At 43.6% G+C, this 21,805-nt stretch overlaps 2 protein-coding genes and 1 long non-coding RNA gene across 26 annotated transcripts in view; 1 reads left to right on the top strand and 2 right to left on the bottom strand.

The window, feature by feature from the left end:
• Positions 1 to 411: 411 nt before the first annotated feature.
• Positions 412 to 7,714, bottom strand: MAGOH (mago homolog, exon junction complex subunit). 2 transcript variants are annotated; one of them, XM_002715088.5, is made up of 5 exons: positions 7,575 to 7,714; positions 5,468 to 5,526; positions 3,775 to 3,885; positions 2,398 to 2,480; positions 412 to 672 (listed from the first exon to the last, which is right to left on the bottom strand). In XM_002715088.5, exons 1-5 carry the CDS (start codon positions 7,660 to 7,662, stop codon positions 573 to 575), a joined length of 441 nt encoding a protein of 146 aa, XP_002715134.1. In that variant the 5' UTR covers positions 7,663 to 7,714; the 3' UTR covers positions 412 to 572. The 2 variants fall into 2 exon arrangements, with proteins under 2 accessions (XP_002715134.1, XP_051712442.1); XM_051856482.2 differs by lacking the exon at positions 7,575 to 7,714 and adding an exon at positions 7,283 to 7,479.
• Positions 7,715 to 7,960: 246 nt separating this feature from the next.
• LOC127493457 (uncharacterized) lies at positions 7,961 to 13,467 on the top strand. Its single transcript, XR_007923631.2, has 2 exons — positions 7,961 to 8,409; positions 13,128 to 13,467. It is a non-coding gene; the product is annotated as an uncharacterized lncRNA (long non-coding RNA).
• Positions 13,046 to 21,805, bottom strand: part of LRP8 (LDL receptor related protein 8) — a 69,025-nt gene continuing 60,265 nt past the window's right edge. For 17 of the 23 annotated variants that reach the window (XM_051856457.2, XM_070078471.1, XM_070078470.1 and 14 more), the window contains 3 exons: positions 21,024 to 21,196; positions 19,915 to 20,091; positions 13,046 to 17,610 (listed from right to left, as the gene is read on the bottom strand). In XM_051856457.2, coding sequence (XP_051712417.1) covers positions 17,572 to 17,610; positions 19,915 to 20,091; positions 21,024 to 21,196 — 389 coding nt within the window. In that variant the 3' untranslated portion in view covers positions 13,046 to 17,571. Of the gene's footprint in view, positions 17,611 to 19,914; positions 20,092 to 21,023; positions 21,197 to 21,286; positions 21,596 to 21,805 lie in introns of those variants that run through there. The other 6 variants (XM_051856466.2, XM_070078483.1, XM_051856467.2 and 3 more) reach the window with 2 other exon arrangements.

The raw sequence follows: 21,805 nt of genomic DNA, 5'->3' as shown, positions 1-21,805 counted from the left end.
GTATGTACAGAAGGATAAAAGAACTCCAAACACAATTCTATGTCACAAGTACAAAATCAACTGTACTCCATTAAAATGATCAAATATCCAGTATTCAATTTCCTTAATGGTGATTTTATATTTTTTGAATCATGATTCAAATGGGGTTCAAACCTTGTATTGATTAGTGTGTCTCCTAAATCTTCATAGGTTCCTGCTTCATCTCTGTTTCTCTTGGAGTTTATATTGACGAAACCAGACTACTGGTCCTGGAATTTTCTTCGAATGTATTGACTATTTTTTCTTTTAAAAACACGTTTCTATATTCTCTTATTTTCTGTAAAATATAGTTATATCTACAGTTGATTAGGTATTTTTGCAATACTCCATATAGGATGTTAGTGTTTTACAAAGTAATTGAGAATTCACATGTTCAGGTTTTTATAAAATAACAAAAATTATATTTTATCACAGTTGTTAAAGACAATAATTTGTCATTTACTTAAAAAATTGCCCTGATATACACAAAAATTTCTTGATAATGGTCATTAAAAACTACTCCCAACCCCCCCATGTCCACAGCAATATTCCATCTAGATTGGTTTAATCTTGAAGTGTAATCCAATAAGACTGAAGACCAAACACTTCAGGTCCTGGACAAGATAATAAAATACTCGTAAGCCTTCTGGGTCCCTAAAATACAAGAAGAAAAAATGTTTTAAGAACTAAGCAAAAACTTATCAAATAACCCCAAGTATTTATCAACCAAGATGTTCCTTGTAAAGATATTTATATTACAACTTTGAACACTCAAGTGTGTATAAAGAAAAAGGTTATATTAAAATGAAATATTATGAGGTTATTTAAGTATGCTGATTTTTTTAAATGTAGAAATATTTATATCATATTAAGTGAAAAAAGCCATTAACAGATGGTTGATTTCAATTATATTTTCTGTGATTAAATAAAAGTATATTGATACACTAAAAAGAAATACTTCAAGATACGAACAATGGTTATCTAAGTGATAAGATTATGGGGGATCTTCGTTTTTGCATTTCTACTGTCCGGTATTTTCTACAGTGAGCATATATTACACTTCTACAATTAGGAAAACTGTTTTTTTTATAAAAAGATTTATATATTTGAAAGGCAGAGTAATAGAGGGGAGGGAGAAAGAGCAAGTGAGCTACCATCTGCTGATTCCCCAAATGCCAGAATCAGCTGGGGCTGTGCCAGGCCTAAGCTAGGAGCCAGGAACTCCATCCAGGTCTCCCACGTGGGTGTTAGGGATTCAAGTACTTGAGCCATCACCTGCTGCCTCCCCAGGTGCATTAGTTGGAAGCTGGATCAGCAGCAGTGGATCGGCCAGACTTGAATCAGGCATTCTGATAGGGTGTCCCAAGCAATGGCTTAACCTGCTGCACCACCACATCCACCCAAGGAAATGTTTTTGTTTTTTTTTTCTTTTAAAGCAGTACCAGGACCATGAGGCTGAAGATTACTACGGCATTACTGGCTAAGAAGGAGACTATTCAAAGGAAGATGATTGTTCCTAACATTTACTCAAAGTGAGCCAGAATTAAACACAAACCCTCAAAACACAAAGCCAGAGACTGCCAAATTCTAAGGGCAATTTGTATCATACAGATTCATGTTTCAATTGTAATTTGCCTCACAGACAACATGAATTTTAATTTTCAGATCCTAAAATATTCTAAATTTCATCAGCCAATATGCCAGTCTGAATAGTGAACACCAAGAAAGCTGCTCAGACTCAGAGGCTCTGTGTTTTATCCCGAGCACCTGTCTTGGCACACTTCACTTTCTTTTCTGGCTGTTCTTATGTATTATTCAATATGTGTCACTGAGAAGCACTTAGTAGCAATGATCAAATGGAAAATCAAAAGTAATAGAAGCAAGCCTTTAAATATAGTCAGTCTTCCAAATCTGAGTTATGCATCCTTGGGCTCAACCAACTAAGGATTCAAAAAGGTTGTTAGGCCTATGATGGTTGTGCCTGTAATGAACATGTATTGATATTTTGGGGGTCATTATTCCCTAAACAAATGGCATGACAACTCTTTATATAGCATTTACATCATATTAGGTATTATTAGTAATCTAGGAATGATTTCAAGGATACAGTGGGATATACATAGGCTATATGAAAATACTATGCCATTATATTGAGGGATGTGAGCCCCTGCAGATTTGGTATCAGTCTGGAACCAGTCTCCCATGGATACTGAGGAATGACTTTGGTTTGGAATCCTTTGCTAATGAGGAGGACAAAGCTGCCCGCTTCTGTCTTGCATGTACAACAGATCTTCCCATAATGGTCTTAATTTGGTTAAGGGTTTCTTACCGGTCTGCAAAGAACAGACATGACTAAGTGTAAGCATCATGCACACTTACTTGGACTGATTGACATCAATAAGGGAACCAATTTTCGATGTTGTGAAAGAAATGTGTTCATCACCAATAACGATTTCAAGCTCCTAGAAATATTTAAACAAAAAAATCTAAATTGAGCAGAATTGGATTATTCATCAAGTATCAAGTACGTGGGAGAAGGGTACATTATTTGGCAAATCACACAAACTCTACTACACATGGCCATTTAAACAGGGTCAGTTAACTCTGAGCACTAACCTGTGCTGGATACTAGAAACAGATAAATCCTGGACTAACCCTTGAGAAACTCATATTCTTACAGGAAGTCATGTCATCAAGGCTCATTTCCGAGATTTGGAAGAACTTTGAAGTATTTTGTATATGAGTTTTTATTGTTAATGATGTAGAGTAACGTGGCTATTTGTTTTAAAAATACTTAAGGTACTCACTGCTTTGGGCAACAAGGGATGAAGAAAAATATTCTACACCTTGGGTTTGATCCCACTTGTGCAGAAGAAGGGTACATTATATGGCAAATCACATAAACTCTACTACATACTAGCTGAATGAGCTCAGGTCTCAAATTTCTAAAGTCATACAAGTTTCACAAACCTAAAGATATCTATGGGGGTACTTACTGTGTGCCAGGCATTGTTCTTATTCCTTGGGACAGATCAGTAACACCAACGATCTCTGCCCTTGCAGAACTTAAATTTTACTAAGCCCTACTTATTTCTTCTTCTTTTTTAAAAGAAATATTACAAAGTTAGGTTCACTCCTCACTCTTTAAAAAAAAAAAAAAAGATTTTATTTATTTGAGAGGTAGAATTACAGAGAGACAGAAAGGTCTTCCATCTGCTGGTTCACTCCCCAAATGGCCACAACACCTGGAGCTAGGATGACCCAAAGCTAGGAGCCAGGAGCTTCTTCTGGGTCTCCCACATGGGTGCAGGGACCCGAACACTTGGGCCACCTTCCACTGCTTTCCCAGGCCATAGCAGAGAGCTGGATCGGAAGTGGAGCACTTGGGACTAGAATTGGTGCTCATGTGGGATGCTGGTGCTGCAGGTGGAAGCTTAGCTCATTATGCCACAGTGTCAGACCCCTACTCTATTCTTTCTGTATCCCCCAAAGCTGGGGTGTATTCTTTCCCCTTATGTTTTTAAGATTTGGCAGTATGTTTTTACACATATGTTATCTTCATGCCGTTTCCATTCAGTATCATTTTTTGAGATCTATCCATGTTGAATTACATAACTCTAGCTCAATCTGCATGGTCGTAGGACTCTCAGTAACACACACATGTGCACATGAGTGGGCTCAATGTCACATGCAGAACAGCTAACTTCACCTTATTTCTAAGACTTCTGCATTAAAAGTAGTCATTAAAATATTCACCTGCCGGCCCACTCGGTCAGGAGGAGGCCACAAAGCATCATCTTCTTTGGTAATTTCACTGTCATCAATTATTCTCTTCAGTTCCTCCATCACACTTTTATGTACATAAGCCTAAAAACAAGTTAAATGCAGAATTTAGATTGTATTCCTAAGCAGTACTCTGACTCAGATAGTTACTGAAGATAAAAATGACTACTCCTGATGCATGGGAAGACATCTGCGCGACTCTGGCATGAACGGGTCAGAAATACTCAATGCCCACACCTCAGTTCCCATCTGGTTGTTACTGGCTCTCGGCACATCTGCCTGCCCATAAACCTGCTCACATCTGAACCTAAAACAGAAGACTGATCTGTGACTGCCCCCTGCTATGGTCTGAATGTTGATTCCCCTCCAAATTTCATGCTGAAACTTAATCCTCAGTGCAACAGGATTAAGCAGCAGGGCCTTTAGGAGGTGACTAGGCCATAATGGCAGAGCTTCATGGTTGAGTGCCATATAAAAGGACTCAAGGGAACCAGTTGGCCCTCTTTTTGGTCTTCTGTCATATGAGGACACAGTACCTGTCCCCTCTGGAAGGCACAGCACGAGGGGACAGTGTGGAAGCACAGACTAGTCCCTCAGCAGCTACTGAACCTACCAGCGCCTTGGTCTTGGATCTCACCCTCCAAAACTGTGTGAAAGAAATTTCTATTGTTTATAAATTATCAATCTTATGTTTTATTACAGAAGCACAACACAGACTAAGATACCGGATACTCTGATACTGTAAGTGAGGCAACATGCTTTCAAGGAGCAGAGACATGTCTTTTAGAGTGCATTTTGCATATGAGCCTGGGTAAAAAAAAAAAATTTGAGGATGCCGAGTGCAGATGATCATAAAGTCAATTAGTAATTAACTAGAATGAAAACACCCTGAATGCTAAGACATTTCCAAATGAGACAAAGTAGAGTACCTTTCATTTCATAAAGCCTTACTGGTGTGGTAGAAATCACAGCAGAAGGAAGCAGATGGATTTTACTAAGACAGCTAAGGTCTCAATTCCTGCTATATCTCTTACTAGCAAGGGTGACTTTGAACAAGCTCCCAAATTAATGTCTGGGTCTCCATTTTCTTATTTGTAAAGGGGATAAAATACTTCCTATCACATGGGTTTATAATCAAGGTTCAATAAAATTATGTATGTAAATAAAATACCTAGTGTTATCCATGGCATCTAATATGTATTTGATGGTAACTAATTTCTCACACTCCTTTTCCCTTTCAAATGCAACTTAAATGCTCGCTGTTGAGTACTTCGTGCCAGGGAATATACCAAGCCCTTTAAGCATAACATATTTAGCTCTATGACAGCACTTGGGAGTGGGAGGTCAGTTTTATTATCCCCATTTTTTCAGTTGTAAAAAACAAGACTTAGCAAATTCAGCCAGGGAACTTGCTCAAGGTCATGGTTAGAAAGCACCTTCAGGTTTCAAACCAAGGTATGCCAGACCTTGAATAGTTATCTGTTACTGATTCAGCATCCTAACAGAAAATACAAACTACAAGATTTTTGAAGTAATCTAGAAGTTGTCTACAGACATGTGTCTACTTTCCTACTCCTTATGTTTCAATACTACTTCTAGAAAGAATAAAAACAATATAAGGAAAAAGCTGGACTGTAGCTAATGAAGGCTCTCACAAGGGTCATACCTCTTTTCTGATCATGACATCATTTTTGTAATTACTGTTGTTGGCGTATCTCAATTTCCCTGTGGGGGGCAAAAAACAAATTCAATGCAGAATAAAAACATACAAAACATCCTTAGACTTCCAACACTATCAGTTGTTGCCCAAAATGCATCCAATTTTCTCTGTAGTGTCTAACAGACTTACTATTTATACCTCTGGCATTTTAATAATATTCTTTTCAGTTCTTCACTTTAGCGTATTAAACAGCCTCAAAACCAACAGTACAGCTGACACTGAACTACAGTTCTTGCATAAGGTAGCTCAGGTGTGGTAAAACACAGACAGGCTCTTTTATGAGTCTGGGAAATCGCAATTCTGCAGGTCAATGTCCGCAGCTGAAAACAGAGATGGTAATTAATAACGACCCTACTGAGTGGGCAAACATGTTGTGGAAATATTCTGAAAACTGTAGGATGCCATTTACATAGAATTTCATGTGACTGCAACACTTCCATCTGATTCTGTGACGTAAAAGTTGTGCCTTAATCACTGAGCACATCTGGCACACAAAGCCCCGCGTGCATGTGCGTACCCAGCAGGCTAGTTTGGGTACAAGGATGGGTCAAAGTCGGGAAGATAACAGGAAACAGAAGACATGATTTTTCTCTTGTAGAAGATACACACACATGTAAAAAGAGAAAATGCATTCCAACAGCCCCTACACTGCTTCTCCGCCTCAAGACTCTTCCTTTTCTGTCTATTCCCCATCTAACAGACAAGGTGATGTTGTAACAGATCTGAGGAGGTGACGCTAATGCTTCAGTACTGTCCACAGCTTCCTGCGCTTCACTGGTAAAACCCAAACTCCTCAACATGACCTACAGCGAAGTGAGCCCTAGCCTGCCCTTCCAGCCTCGCTCCGGCAATGATCTTCTCTCACACAGCTAGACTCAAACGACTTGGCTTCTGCTTGAAACACCCAAGCACTTCATGGTTTGCTGCCTCTGTGCTGTTAATGCCAACCAAAAATGCCTTCTGGATCTTGCTGGCCTCCTAACCAACCCCTCTGCATTACCAGACATTCTCCCGCCCCAAGTCACCGCGTGCTGGAGCCTTCTCTGACGCTCGGGTGGGGTTAAATGCCTCCTCTCTGCTCCCAATCGCTACCACAAAACTTAACACTGTTTTGTCACTGTTTACAGCCTACCTCCCTCATACCTGAGGCCTGTCTGAGTCACCTTCGTGCGCCCACTTAATGGAAGTTTTCTGTCGTCTTTGTTTCCTCTTTGCTTCAACAGTGCCCTCTGCCCAGATCCTGTAAGTAGCAAAGCCCAGGTGGTTCTGCCCCCAACACCACCCTACATCCTGCTATCCCCCAGGCCCAACTAACATCTCTCTTGTCCTCACAACTGTAACCATCTCCTCATTCACTGCCCTGTTTCCAGTCTTGCCCACTCTGCACCCAACCGCTAGAGTACTTTGTCAGGGGCACATCACATCTCTTCCCGGCTTAAACCTTGCCAAGTGCTTCCTGCTGCACGTAAAAGCCAAACTCTTTGCTGTGGCCTACGAAGACCTACACAGAGTGGCCCCCACCTACTTACTTGACATGAGCTACTACTCTCCCAAAGCGCGCCCCCCTGCAGCTTCACCGGAAGCATGCCAAGCTAATTCCCGCCCAGTGGCCTTGACACCTGTTGCTTCCCGAGTGTAGAACGCTCTTCCCGAGCGCGGGCTCGGCTCAGCCATCGCCTCCTCAGAGCCCTCTAACGGCTGTCCTATCCTAAAGCAGCCCATCCAGCTACGACTCCAACACTTTATTTTCTAACCACTCACCACTGTGTTTATGACCTCTCTCCCAGCACCAAAACACAAGTTCCAGGAGGGGAAACTTGTCTATCCTGGCTGCTGTTTCCCCAGAAAGTGGGATACAGCCTGGCACAGGCGGGCGCTCAACAAACATCTGTTGAATTGAAGCACTCTGGTCAAAGACGTCACTAAACAGAAGCTCTTACGCATGGACAGAAAGCACCTGCGCGGCGGATACAGGAACGTCCTTTCCTAACTCCCCGCCCATTCCGGACCCCCGGGCTCCGGTCCTGCCCCCGCGCCTAGGCCCCGCTCTTACCGTCAGGTCGGAACTCAAACTCCAGGAACTCGTGGCCGAACTTGCCCTTGTGACCCACGTAGTAGCGCAGGTAAAAGTCACTCTCCATGGCTCGCAAATACCAACCAAGAACGAACTTTGAGAACAAACCTCACCACCACGGTCGGCATCCGGCACTGACGTTTATGCCGGCGCGCGGAAGTGACGCAAAGGCTGCGCCGTCGCTCCCGACTTCGGGCTCCGGACTCCGCTCAGAGGCGGGACACAGATGCCACGCCCCTTTCCCGGAGGCGGGTTGGGCGGCCCCTTAGTGGGAGGGGCCAGGGGTGCCACGCTCCTCCTTCTGGAGCGGGGAGAGACCGAGGTTTGCTCGCGGGGTGTGAGGGCGTTCCTTGCTGAGGCGCGAGGCGGTCCGCGGGTGTCTGGGCTTAGCCCGCCTTTAAAGACCTCGGGCGGAAAACTCCGCGCCCTGCGTCCCGCCTGGGTCAGCCTCAAAGTAAGGGACACCGGCCTTGGGCGACTCGGACCAGGCTCTGGCCGTCTGTACTGAGCGCCGCCGCGAAGGTGTCTGGCGTGGGCCGCGACAGAACCTCCCTGTCCGTTCTCAGGACACTTCCCCGGAAGCTGTAACGGAGACGGCCTTTCCCCTGGGCAGCCCGGCCCGCACTCTGTGCTTCTCATTTCTCCCGCTCCCTGCGCTCCCCAGGCCCCGCACTCACCCGGTCATCTTTCCTGACCCCGGCTGGAATCACGTGACTGTAGCCTCTAAAAAATGCTCATGCCTGGGCCCCTCTCCAAACCAAGGGAAATCTAAGGTGTACCTGGCGTTGGTATTTTTTTTGGTGAAGCTCCTCAGGTGAGTCAGGCTGGCTGGGGACCGCTGCTCTTTTCAGGCCAAAGCGGCGCGCCTCTGTGAAGCCTTTCTGGCTACGGTGGAAACTTGAGTTGAGTGTGCCATGGGCAGTCAGAACCCTCATGGAAGCCTGTTTGACTCCCTAAGTTGTAGCCAGGGAGAGGATGGTTCTAGACTGCTGAGATGGCCTGACCCTTGGATCACTGTACTGTTTTGTGAATCAGGCGGGAGTCTCTGATTCCCATTCTCACCCTTAACATTTTATTATTTTCTCTCTGAAAAAGCAACTGGAAGAACAGTATTGAGTTGAGGGGAGGGGGACCCCTGGATATGTAGGGGGTTAAAATAGTCCCTTGTGTGATAGAGGTTTGCTGTGACTACGTGAACTGATTCTTTTCTTTAAATCGAGCACAATAATGTGGAAACAGAAGTGTTGTAGGATAACAAACAAGGTCTTGGAAAATAATTTGCAAAGTGCAAATTGCTATAAAACCATAAGGCATTTTTATTACAAAACATTGGATATGGATAATAACAGGGAATGTATTTTTGAAAGAGAGAAGGGAACCAACCACCAGATAGGAAGCATCTAGTGAATGTCAGTTCATAGGCTGAGACATTGATGCCTGCTTGTTCTTTGAATTCTAACAATAATGCTGAGGTAATTGGAGTTCAATCCTGTGTAGAGAGGCATTTGGCAATGCTGAGAAAGTTAGGGGACCTTGGCTCTAATCCAGCTGGAAAGTCATCCAGGTTTGAGTATATGAGAAACATAGTATAGTTGAGTGTGGTCTATTTCTGCGGTGCTTGAATTCAGCAAAATTTATGCATCTACCAAATTAGTCACCTGTTACTATAATGAAATACCTGAGGTCACTTACTTTATAGAGAACAGGCTTAGTTTTCAAAGTTCACAGCCCAATATCAGGTGGCTCTTTGGGTATGGCCTCTGGTAAGGGGGCAGATGGCAATGGTAGGAGCATTTGTTGGAAGACACAGTCACAGCTTGAGTCAGGAAGCAGAGAGGGGCTGGGACCAGACTCATATAAAAACCCTCTCAGGAGAACCCAAGAGGTTGCACATGAACTTCCTTCTGAGGGCATGCCCCCAGGGACTTAAGGATTCCTTACTAGGCCAAATGTGTTAAAGGTTCTACCACCTCCCAGTCGTGCCACTCTGGGAACAAAGGCTTTAACATATGGACTTTTGGGAGGCATTTGATATCCAAGCTAATATCCAACCATAGCATTTACTATGTGTCATGTGATAGGAATACATTGATGAACAGGACAGATATTAAATAGTTTACAGAGGAGGCAACTCAAGAGTATCTAACAATTGCAAAGTAAATACAGGTTATCAACAGTGGAAGGGGAGAAAAGAAATTGCATGGGTGGTTCCTAATCAAGGCTAAGGCCTAAAGGAAGTCTTCCTGAGGAAGCATTTCAGATTGAGGGCCTGGAATGGTGTAATTATAAAACAGTGACAACAATGGAGAAGGGGCATATGAGTGGTCAAAGCCAAGAATATATATATATTTTAAATACTTCACTACTCCAACATGGGAAGCAATCCACATAACAGACTCATAGAATAACAATTGCTTTAAGTAGCACTCTGACTTCAGAATCAGCCCTTAAGGCATTCTGGTCTGACTGAAAAGCCTACAGGAGCATTTCAGGCATGGAAAGCCAAGACACTGTGACAAAAAATGTCCTACATGAAAGATCTCTGTGAGTGAGATCCCAGTGGATCAAAGAAGGAGGTACTTTTCTCTGAAGGAGAAAACTTCTACTTTGTTTTATGGCCATGTCTAAATGCCGAGTTTGTTGATTCAAAAGGCTTCCATAGCCTAGGCAGCTCATGTCAAGAGCCTTGGGTGACCACTGATGTCATACATAAGAGTGTTGTTAAAAAAGGGGCCAGTGCCATGGCGCACTAGGTTCATCCTCTGCCTGGGGCACGGGCATACCACATGGGTGCTGGTTCTAGTCCCGGTTGCTCCTTTTCCAGTCCAGCTCTCTGCTGTGGCCCGGGAAGGCAGTGGAAGATGGCCCAAGTGCTTGGGCCGCTGCACTCACATGGGAGCCCAGGAAGAAGCACCTGGCTCCTGGTTTTGGATCGGCACAGTTCTGGCCGTTGCAGCCATTTGGAGTGAACCAACAGAAGGAAGATCTTTCTGTGTCTCTCTCTCTGTAACTCTGTCAGATAAATAAATAAACTCTTAAAAAAAAAAAAAAGAGTGTTGTTAAATTAACAACAGGAGTCACTGTGCACTAATTTCCCATGCAGGACCTCTGTCCCAGAGTTGTTTTATAATTATGTCTAAGTGCTTGCAAAAGATGTATCATTCTTGGGTGCTTTAAGAGAAATTAAATCCAAGATGGATGACTTTGAACAGCCCTTGTATTGACTGCTAAGGAAGTTGAGGAAGTTTTTTTTTCTTTCATGCAAATTGTTGAACTCTTTAGTTAGTATAGAGTTGGTCTTCTGTGTATAAAGTTAATCGAAAATGGATCTTAGTGGAGAATGGGACTGGGAAGAGGAGGAGGGGTGGGAGGAGGGTATGATGGGAAGAATCACTATATCCCCAAAGCTGTACTTAGGAAATGCATGAAGTTTGTATTCCTTACATAAAAGATTTTGGCCAGCGCCGCAGCTCACTTGGCTAATCCTCTGCCTGCGGCGCCGGCACCCCGGGTTCTGTCCCGGTTGGGGTGCCGGATTCTGTCCTGGTTGCTCCTCTTCCAGGCCAGCTCTCTGCTGTGGCCCGGGAGGGCAGTGGAGGATGGCCCAGGTGCTTGGGCCCTGCACCTGCATGGGAAACCAGGAGGAAGCACCTGGCTCCTGGCTTCGGATCGGCGCACTGCGCCGGCCCTAGCGGCCATTTGGGGGGGTGAACCAATGGAAGGAAGACCTTTCTCTCTGTCTCTCTCTCTCACTGTCTAACTCTGCCTGTCAAAAATAAAAAAAAATTAAAAAAATGATTTCTTTGGAAAAAATAATTTACTTATTCAAAAGGCAGAGTGACACAGAGAGAAGTATCTTCCATCTGCTGGTTCACTCCCTAAATGCTTGCAACAACTGGGTCACTCCCCAAATGCTTGCAACAACTGAAGCCAGAACCAGGAAGTCCAACTGGATTTCCCATGTGGATTGCAGTGGCCCAAGGACTTGGCCCATCTTCCTCTGCTTTCCCAGGAGCTTTAGCAGGGAGCTGGATCTGAAGTGGAGCGGCCAGGACTCACACCAGCACTCTGACATGAAATGCCAGCATCATAGCATCATAATCTGCCCACAACACTGGGCCCAGAATATTCAATTTTAATGTAAGAGAAACAATTGGTGGAAAGATTGTGGCAAAATGGCCTACTGCATTATAAAAAGATCACATTAGGGAGGCCGGCGCTGTGGTGTCTGCCTGCAGAGCCGGCATCCCATATGGGTGCTGGTTCAACTCCCGGCTGCTCCACTTCCAGTCCAGCTCCCTGCTAATGGCCTGGGAAAGCAGTGGAAGATGGCCCAAGTGCTTGGGCCCCTGCACTCATGTGGGAGATCTGGAAGAAGCTCCTGGCTCCTGTTTGGCCAGTTCTGGCCATTGCAGTCATTTGGGGAATGAACCAGTGGATGAAAGAGCTCTCTCTCTGTTTCTCCCTCTCTGTGTCTGGTGCCTCTCAAATAAATGAACAAACCTTTAGAAAAAAGGAAGATCACTTTGGCAGAAATACTGTAGGTGGAATAAGACTAGATGTATGAAGGAGTCTTCAAAAGGTTCATGGGAAATGTGTATCATGACAAAACTATGCATGGATTTCACAGATTTTTTTGCACCAAAATAAATATTTTAATTCCATTTTCCACAAACTCCTTGAAAGAAATCACATAAGAAATTCAGATAAATATTAAGGTAACCATGATGGCAATCTGTACTCAGATAGTGCAAGACATAGAAAAATGGATGAATTTGAGATAGAATACCATAATTTAAGGAATGGGCAAAGGATACCAAGATGTGGCCAGACAGGTAGGAGGAAAACCAGGGGTATTGCTTCAGGGAAGCCAAAATAAGAGTGTTACAAGAAAGGAGTGACCAACAATTAAATGCCTGTTCCAGGTAGAGGAAGGTAAAGATTGGAAGTGTTTACAAGATTGAGAATCAAGGAGGCCCTGCCTGAGCTTGGTAAAAGCCGCCTGAGTAGCGGGGGTGGGGTGGGATGGGGTATATTTGGCAGGGCAGAAGTATCAGGTTGCAAACAGGTAGAAAATAATGTGAAGGAAACAGAGCTGAGTTGGCTAATTCAATCTAAAAGAATAGCAAAGACTGCCTGGAGGAGGCATTATCTAAGTGGAGCATTCAAAAACAAATCAGAGCTAGCTAGACAGACGCAGAGGACAACATAAGCAGAGAATGAAACATGTACAGTTGCTCTTTGGGGGCATGAAAATTAACTGTGTGACTTTGGGTGGTTACTTCATCCATTTTCTCATCAATAAAATGAGGGTGGATAATAGTGATAGTATTTGTTTCTCAAGATTATTGACAAAATATGAGATAATGTATGTAAATACCTGGCACATATTAGACTCAATTAGTGAGAGTTCATCTTCCCCTCCTAGAAGTATCACGATGAAACAAAACTTGCAATTTAAAAAAAATGAATTTAATCTCTCTCTCTAGAAACAGTACACTGATTTTACAAATGTCCACATTTGGTTTTCAGTCTACCAAGATGACATCAGAACAGCCAGTGGGATGCAGTATCCCCACTGCCAGACCCTTTGTTTCTGGAAGAGAAGCCAGACTGCAAAGGGCACCGAGTACAGAAGCTAACGGAATTGGGAATGATGAGACAAAAAGCTGAAACGGTTAGTGTGACCCAACATCCTAACATGCCTGACTGTTATATCACACATGGTAATTTGGGGGCTGGGAGGCGACAAACAGGGAAAACCCCTTTGGATACAATGTGTAATGGAATTTACAAAGCAGTACTGTACCCCTCAAATTAACAACAGCTGTGTGGAACAAGTCTTTTTAAAAGTACATGGTTTGTACAGGTATTTGTGTCTCTTGTAGTTTTTGTAAAAAAAGTATCAAAACCTTGTCTTTAAATATATATATATATATATGTATGTATACAGGTGACTTTGTTAAAATTACTTTTTACAGCACAAAATGTTTGCGAATGCAGAGGGTGTCTGCTGATTCTTGACTGTGCACATAGTGCACAGCCTGAATGCGCAGAGCTTCCTGATTTTTTTATACTAACTAAAAATTTGAAGCTGTGATCCCCGCACCTTCTTGATTCTCCATATCCTGAAAAATCCCCAATATCCTAAAAATACAGCATTAGAAGACTTTGATACTCTACCTTCATGCATTTATGGGAAAGGAAATGACTTACTCTGAAACCTTTAAGTGCTACCTCATTTCTATTCTGTGAAATGACGAGGGTGTGGCTGGAGTGCGGGGGGTGGGGTGGGGGAGGCTCCTGTTCCTGCACCCTCTCCCCCGTCCCAGCAGCATTTGACAGGACAGTGATGGGGCTCTCCTCTCCAGGCTCCATGTCCTCACCATTTCCAGTTTCCTTTCTCACAGCTGAGAAACCCTATGAGGGTGTTGACTCCATGGCATATTTCTCTGAAAACCTCATTGCCTTTATCTTCGTTTTCACTGACCGTGTCAAAAATCTTCAATTCAGATATCTGAAGAGCAGTCAACAGTTCCCTTTGGCCACTGGAAAGCTTGAGGCTGACTCATGTCGCATCTGCAAAGTGCTGGGGGTGCATCCTGGGAAAATTTCCATGATGCACTTAGTTTCTTGTACACAGTAAACAGCCAAGAAAAGTTTGCTTCATTGAGCTGTAATTTAAATAGAAGTATTTTATAAAGTGCTTACATTGAACCTGTCTTTCCATCTAGCCTCACGTCTTGCTAAGTCCCTTTTGGAGCCTTTGTTCCAGTGAAGATGAAGTATGTGCAGTTCCTTAAAGTCCCAGTGCTGTTTTATGCCTGTTCCTTGGCCTGAAGTAGCCTGGACTATTCTCAGTGTTTAAGACTTCGTGTAGGGTCACTTCTCCTGTGATGACCTCGTTCCTCATCTCCTCAGGTAGAGTGGGCTTTGTGGCCTCACTGTGCTCTGAGTAGAATCTATTCCTTATTCCCACGTCTTCCTCTACTACTCCGTCAAGACAGGAAACAGCAGATTGACTTTACATCTGCAGTGCCCGGCACACCATTGGCACCTAGAGACCCCTCTAGGGAACAAATACACTACAGTCGTGTAGAGAACTGGTGGGATCAAGAGTACTTATTGCCATAATTTAGTTCTGATTTCATTCTCTTTTTTCCAGTTGAGGTTTCATGTTACTTCAATCTGTTTTATAAATAATCATGCTATCAAGAGTGAATAAATAAAGTTTTCATTTTCTCAGTTTTCACAAGGCCATTCCTGCCAGTGCTTTTATAACTTCGCTGGAAAGATGGGCCATAGGAAAGACAATAGTCTGATACAACCTTCAGGCAGCCCAAACTAGTCTCCTGCAGGAAGAAAGAGACTGGGACCTTTCTTTGAAATATTGCTGGGTATATTTTCTCTTTGCCTTATTGCCTCTAAGCTCTTTTTTAGTTCCAGTTTAATGTCTCTCTGATCTATAAGTGACTGTAGATGCACAGGAGGCACAGGCAACAAAACGTAATCACCTCAGAGGGAGGCTCCGAAACCCCCCAGTGTGAGGGGAGATGGATCAGTTCTCAGGTGAGTATCTCACCATTTGATTCTTGAAGGCCACGCCATAGCTGCCTCTTTCAAACTGCTGCTGTAGCATATTCAGGAAACATGGATGTCTCTGAGGAAGCTGGGAATTTCAGCATCATTTGTAGACCTCAGGTGCTATGCCCAGCTCCCATTCAATATTTTTTTTTTCTGTGAAGGCCAGGAGTTTAGAAGTTATGCATCAGCCACTGTTATCGCTTAATTCCCTGGAAAATTCAATTTCTTTGGAGGCAGGTTATACAAAAAGGCTCTTGTTTTGTATAATGTCAATGTTTTTCATTTTCTTCATTTTTCTCCAGTGAAAAATAATTTTACTTTCCATTCTTGAAAGAATAGTAGCGATTTAGCTCCATAGGAGTTGGCCCCCTGTTCTCAACATTCTGTTTGCTCTTAGTCATTCTGGCTCAACTGCATTGACCCTCTCAGTCAGTGTTTCTGGAATATCAACGTAGGCATTATCAGGAAGAAACTGCTGCCTTGTACTAAACACTGCCCAAGCTCCAGAGCTCAGCGGTTTTCTTAAAGAATAAGACACCTAGAATGATGTGGAGGAAGTCCTAGGAATAAGATGGTAGAACTTCGGAATGTCTGCCTGAAAATTCAAAGGGCATCACACTGGTGAGACAGCCAAGCTTCACTGAGGATGGGGGTGGAGGCAATTGCTTGAGTGTGTCAAGTTCCAGGTATGTTATGTTTAAAAATACATGTCCTCCACTCCTAGTGGAGTGAAACACTCTCATGTTGCACTTGGTCCCTGGTTGTCTGGTGGGAGCAAAGTGGCAGAACAGCAGAGTCAAGAAAAGACCACACATCCGATGAGAAAGCCAGAGGGGATTACATTCCTCCTGGGACTGTAGGATTATGTATCCAATGGTAGATCCCACAAATAGAAAACAGCACTTCTTCCCACTTCCCCCAAGCCCCAGGAAAAGCAAAGATGTCCATCATGGAAAAAATTTATACATATACCCAGATTTTTCCTTCTATTTACAAAGCAGTAAACCAAATCCCTGTGTGAATACATACATCCAATATAATACTGTGTATGCCATTTCTTCCCTCAAATACGACTTTAAGTTTGGCCATCTTTTCTGACTAAAGCCAAAAATTAGTTTCATCTTTATGAATATGTAAAGATAAGACACCTGTTTATTACTTTAAAACATTTTCCTCACTTGAAGGAAATGGAGAAATGGTGAGTAATAAAACCTATTCCAAAATTCTTATCCTCATTCACAGCATGTCTCAAAGGTCCAGTGCCTGAGCCAGTCCTTACAGTAAACTTGGGTTGTTCTGGAAACATCTCCACTTATGTATATGGATGATACACTTCAAGTTCAACCCAAGTGTCCTGAAGGAAACTGATGTCACTCAAAGAGCTGAACTTGAGAACAAGGAGTAGCTGAGGTTTCGGCATGTTCCTCCTGGAGCTCCCGAAAGCTTCTGGCACTGTGGGATGTCTGTGCACTGACCTTAACCACTGACAAGAAAGCCCAGGCAGGAGCCACAGCAGCCTCGAGGGAGAGGAAAGGCTTTCCTGACTTAGGAGGGTCTCAGGAACAGCCAGGGGTAAAAAGATTTGCCTCTTTCACATGTGTTTGCACAAACCATGGTATCTATTTTCTGAGCTAAATTTCCAAAGGCTTTTCTGAAAATCACTCTTGTGGACTCTTTTAAAATAATTTGCTCTTTCTATATTTGAACAATAGATACTGGTGTGCCTTTTCTCTACAGATCTGTCTCTCTCACACTGTTGCACACATACAAGGACACACACCAAGTCTGTGTGGTGGGCCAGTCATACCAAAAATAAATACTCTCACTTCTCTAAATTATTTATAGAACTAATCTTATTTTTTAAATATGTTAATAAATAATCTAAAGGGGGGAGGGAATTGAAGTATTTTTCTTTTTTTTTTTTTACTTATGTTGATGAATAGCCACAAAGCATAATCATCTTATTTACAAAAAAACCCTCCAAACCCCTAAACCTAAAAAAGCCCCTAAAATCAAACATCCTCTGTAAATATAGTTTTTAGCTGATGAGTAAGGTTCTGTCCCCTGGGCGCCTGTTTGGTTATGTACATCATGTTAGTCACTTAACAGTAGCCAGCCCATGAATTCCTCATGGGTAGTGCAACCAGTTAAAAAGTGTATAAAACATTATACATATAAAAACTCTCACATCCTTTGGATGTTTGCAGTTCATCATAACTTTGTGGTTACCTTTCCGCAACATAAATTAAAAAAAAAAAAAAAAAAAGACACACACCCACACACACACGCACACAGACCCATATACAGAAACTCATCCACCCTGTCCTACACCATCCACAGAGTCTAGTGCATGGGACTGAATTCCATGAGGCACGAAGGGGTGGTCCCATCCTCAAGGCAGTCCATCATCTTCAATGCTTAATGCCACTCGCTGGGGAGACAGATGAAAGAAATCATTATTAGACCCATGAGAGCTCCTATTTATTATCAGCAAAGTCTTAGACGTACTGCTGCGTTACAGGTATTGGCTCACATCATCTTCAAGCTATTGCAAGAAACAAGATTATCATTTTTACTTTACAGATGCGAAAACTGAGACTCAGTGAACTTAAGTAATGCTTGTTCTGAATCACACAGCAAGAGGCTAAACTAAATTTCAGTGTGAATCCAGAACTGTAGCTTTTTTCATCATTGTCCTCTGTCACACTTTGTAAAAGAGAGATCTAAACATTCTCTCTCTCTCTCTTTTTTTAAATGTGTAGGAAAGATACGGCTCTTCTCTGGTTGGCAGATATTCTTTTTCTTCTACTTTTGAATTGGATTTTTAAACATTCTGAATCCTCCCTTCTATAACTTTGGATTTGGTCAACTTCAGTGGGTTGGCTTTGGCAAGTGTTAAATACCTGTCTTCAGCATGCTAATCACAATTAGGAGGTGATAGACTGCTCCACTTTCAGTGATGACACAGAACTGGAAGGCCTTGCAGGTCAATGGAGTCTGATCCCTCTCTCGCTCAGCTCTGCTTCCCAGTGATTAGCCACTAGGTTCCCCTTGGACCACTAGGTGATGAGCACCCTAACGCCTGAGCCCGTCTATTCCATTTTGGACAGTGGACTTAAGTTCTTTCTTGTATTGATGTGGAATCTGTTTCTATCTTCTGATGTTTCCTGAATCCTCTCTCTCAGACTCAGAGTTCCCTCCACAGGACAACCCTGCAAATTTACAGGCGGTGTTTGAATTCCTGTCCCTTCATTTGTAGCCCTTTCTTCCTCCAGGACACACATACAGCTTTCCTTGTTTGCCACACATCCATTCCCTCCCTGGACTGAACCTCATTTCAGTATCTTTCTTATAGCTATGTAGATCTGGACTAGTCACTTCACCTATCTGAACCTTTGTTTCATCATCTGTCAAATGGGAATAATAATAGGACTTACCTTATAGGGTTGTTGGGGGAATCAAATGAGATGATGTTTAATATAGTACCTAACATGTATGGGGTCCACAGTATTCTACACCAACCTAATCAGTATAAAATAGAACCAGGCCAATGTGCTTCATTTCTGAAGAGTCTACATATGAGAAAGTCTACATATGCACTGCGGTTTTCCATGGATGCAGTGGCTGTGCCTCACTAGCATAGATGTTTGGGACTGTGGTATTCTAGTGCAGCATTGCAGCTGCCCTCCCACTGTCTCCAAGACAGATCCCTAGGTCAAAGCCAGGCCCCAGCAGTGATGACAGAGCTAAGAAAGGGACAGAAGAGAGAACAGATGGTTGAGAATACCAGTTTCCAGAGCTTCACAGCTATTTACTCCAGGACAGAATGGAAAGAACATGGGCTTCTGTGTACATGCAGACTTGAGTTTGAATCCTGGTTCTACCACTTCCTGACTATGGTCTCGGACAAGTTATTCAATTCCTATGAGTCTCAGTTTCCTCATCTGCAAAGTGGGGCTAAAAATATCAACTTTAAAAGGTTACTGTGAGGATTAAATGAGAAAATGTAGTAAACCACTGAGATCAGTCTCTAACACATAGTAGGTGGCATCTAACTAAAGATCAGCATCCTTATTCTACTACTCTTTCTCTGCAGATGGTAGGAAATTATTATTTGGGCCTTAAATTCATCAGGAATAACTCCTCGAGTCATTTTCTTCTCTGGGAACAATGCTACTTTACATGTGCAGAGTGCTTTGTAATTCATAAAGCATTCTCACATGTGCTATATTTATTGCCTTGGACTTTTTGAAACCCAGAGGCCAACAGAATTATTATTCTCATTTTACAAATAAAATGGACAGAGAGAAGTGACTAAGATCACAGGGCTTTGACATGTGGAACTGGGATTCATCTTACTCCAAGTTCAATGCTCCTTCCACTGTGTCCCCTCTAATTAAAATTGGTTAAGCAGCCGATTGCTTGCATCAGCCAAGATTAAACATTGTCTCAGCCCTCTGCTCACCCTTTACTTGCTCGATTCACTTCCCGTGTCCCCCTTCATAAACAGTTTGCTTCAATAGCAGGTCTACATGCCCTGCCCCATACTTGGTCACTTTCTTAACACATGCCAGTTCCTGGGTCTGCGACTAACCCATGTTTCCTCTTTTCCCCCAACACCCAGCTTAGAATTTGCAGCCTTCTAAAACCAGAAAGCCTTCCAGGATTGACTGCACCTGCCTGAGTCCATGCCCTCACTCACCAGCCCCTCAGACTCAGAGTGGCACTGCCCTACCTTGCACTTGACGACAGGCAGCTCGGAAAGAGGGTTCTTCGGGAGTTGGTGCAGCTGTGACCTTGGTTCCCCAGGCAAGACAAAAAGCTCCTTGAGGGCAGGGGCTGATTCTTCCAGTTCTCTGGTCTCCCCAAGACAGGGCTCTGCCCACAGTGGGCGATCAAAGCTGCTGATTGCCTGACAGGGGGATGGACTGGATGACCCCTGTGGTCACACTCAGCCCCCTGGCTCTGCTATGCAACAATGACTTCATGGCCCTTGCTCCCCCAACAAGTCATGGTCTGTGACGCCTCTAAGTCTTCGCCCACGCTTCTGTCTAGAGTGCCATTTCCCTCCTTCTCGGCCTGGAAAACTGCTATTAATCTTTCAAAAGCTCGTTCATCCGTTATCCTCTCTGTAGTTCTTGACTGATTCCCCAAACAGAATTAACAGTTCCCCTTGTGATGTTTCCTTAGCGTTTGTTCAATAAATATTTGTTGGAAACTAGCTATGCTGTGCCAGGCACCAAGAAAACATTATTCCACCTTCAAGGATCTCACGGTCTAATGGGAAGATCTCTAGGAAAAGATAAGTGAATGACCATGTGACAAGTGCTGTGATGGAGAAAGCCCAAGGGATTGTGGGAGAGAGAAGCAAGCCAGGGAAAGCTCCCTAGGATAGAGGACTCCTGAGCTTCCGTCAGGGTACTTGGCACACAGTTGTGCAACTGTGTGAATATCTCAAACTTCCCACCAGGGCCTTGGGAGCAGGTACCTTCCTTATTTATTCTGGATGCTTGATAGCTAATATGATATTTGGCATACGTTTGAGTTAAATGGCCACAGTTACTCTTCCTGGCCAAAGGTTCTGAAAACTTAGCAGAAAGATAATTGGCCAGGAAGAGCTGTTAGGTACAAGGTGGTCCTGACACCTGTTCTACCCCAACCACTTGCCCTAGCACGTCTGTGTTCCCCAGAGCCTGGTACATGGTAGGTTCTTGATAAATGAGGAGAGGAGGAAGGGAGGAAGGGAGGGAAGATGGAGGGAAGTAGGGAAGAAGGAAGGATAGATGGATGGTCAGGCAGATGGAAGGCAGGGCAGATGTGAATTCTCCAACAAGGACTACTTACTGCAGGATAGACATGGCCGATCTGAGCAGTCCTCCCTATGTGGAGTTCATCATCGTCTTCTTCTTCCGTTGTTTTCCTGTACACCGGGTTGTCAAAGTTCATGCTCTTGGTGTTCTTCCGCTTCCAGTTTCTCCAGATCAGGTAGCCACTTATGCACAGCAGGGCCACGACCACTGAGGAGGGGACATGTTGCACTGAAACTCTGCAGGCTCCAGCCCACTGCCCAGACATTGCCACCTCCCCAGTTTTAGTCCCCCTTGCCCCTCTCAGGCTCTGGGTCTGTGTGTTCTTTTCTCTGCCCCTTTCCCATTTCTCCTTTTCTTCAATAACTACTAATCTTTCTTCTTCTTTTTTAAAGATTGTTTTATTTATTTGAAAGACAGAGTTACAGGGAGAAACAGACACACAGAGAGGTCTTCCATCTGCTGGTTCACTCCCCAGATGGCCGCAATGGCTGGAGCTAAGCTGATCCAAAGCCAGGAGCCAGGAGCTTCTTCCAGGTCTCCTACATGGGTGCAGAGGTCCAAGGACTTGGGCCATCTTCTACTGCTTTCACAAGCCATTGCAGAGAGCTGGATCGGAAGAGGAGCAGACGGGACTCAAACCGGCACTGATATGGGATGCACAGTGCTGGCCCCATATAACTACTAATCTTTCAAGATCCAGCTCAAATATGAAGTCTTTCCCACCTGCCCTGGGCAGTCAGTTGCTCCCTTAGGTGTGCTCCCAGATCACAGTGTCTTACTCAGTATAGCTGTAGCCACACCCAGGCCAAGCCCTTT

Source organism: Oryctolagus cuniculus, chromosome 7 (genome assembly GCF_964237555.1).
Source record: "Oryctolagus cuniculus chromosome 7, mOryCun1.1, whole genome shotgun sequence".
In the NCBI taxonomy this organism is placed as follows: Eukaryota; Metazoa; Chordata; class Mammalia; order Lagomorpha; family Leporidae; genus Oryctolagus; species Oryctolagus cuniculus.
Note: the sequence above shows the minus strand (reverse complement) of the source record. Positions and strands in the feature narration are given on the sequence as shown.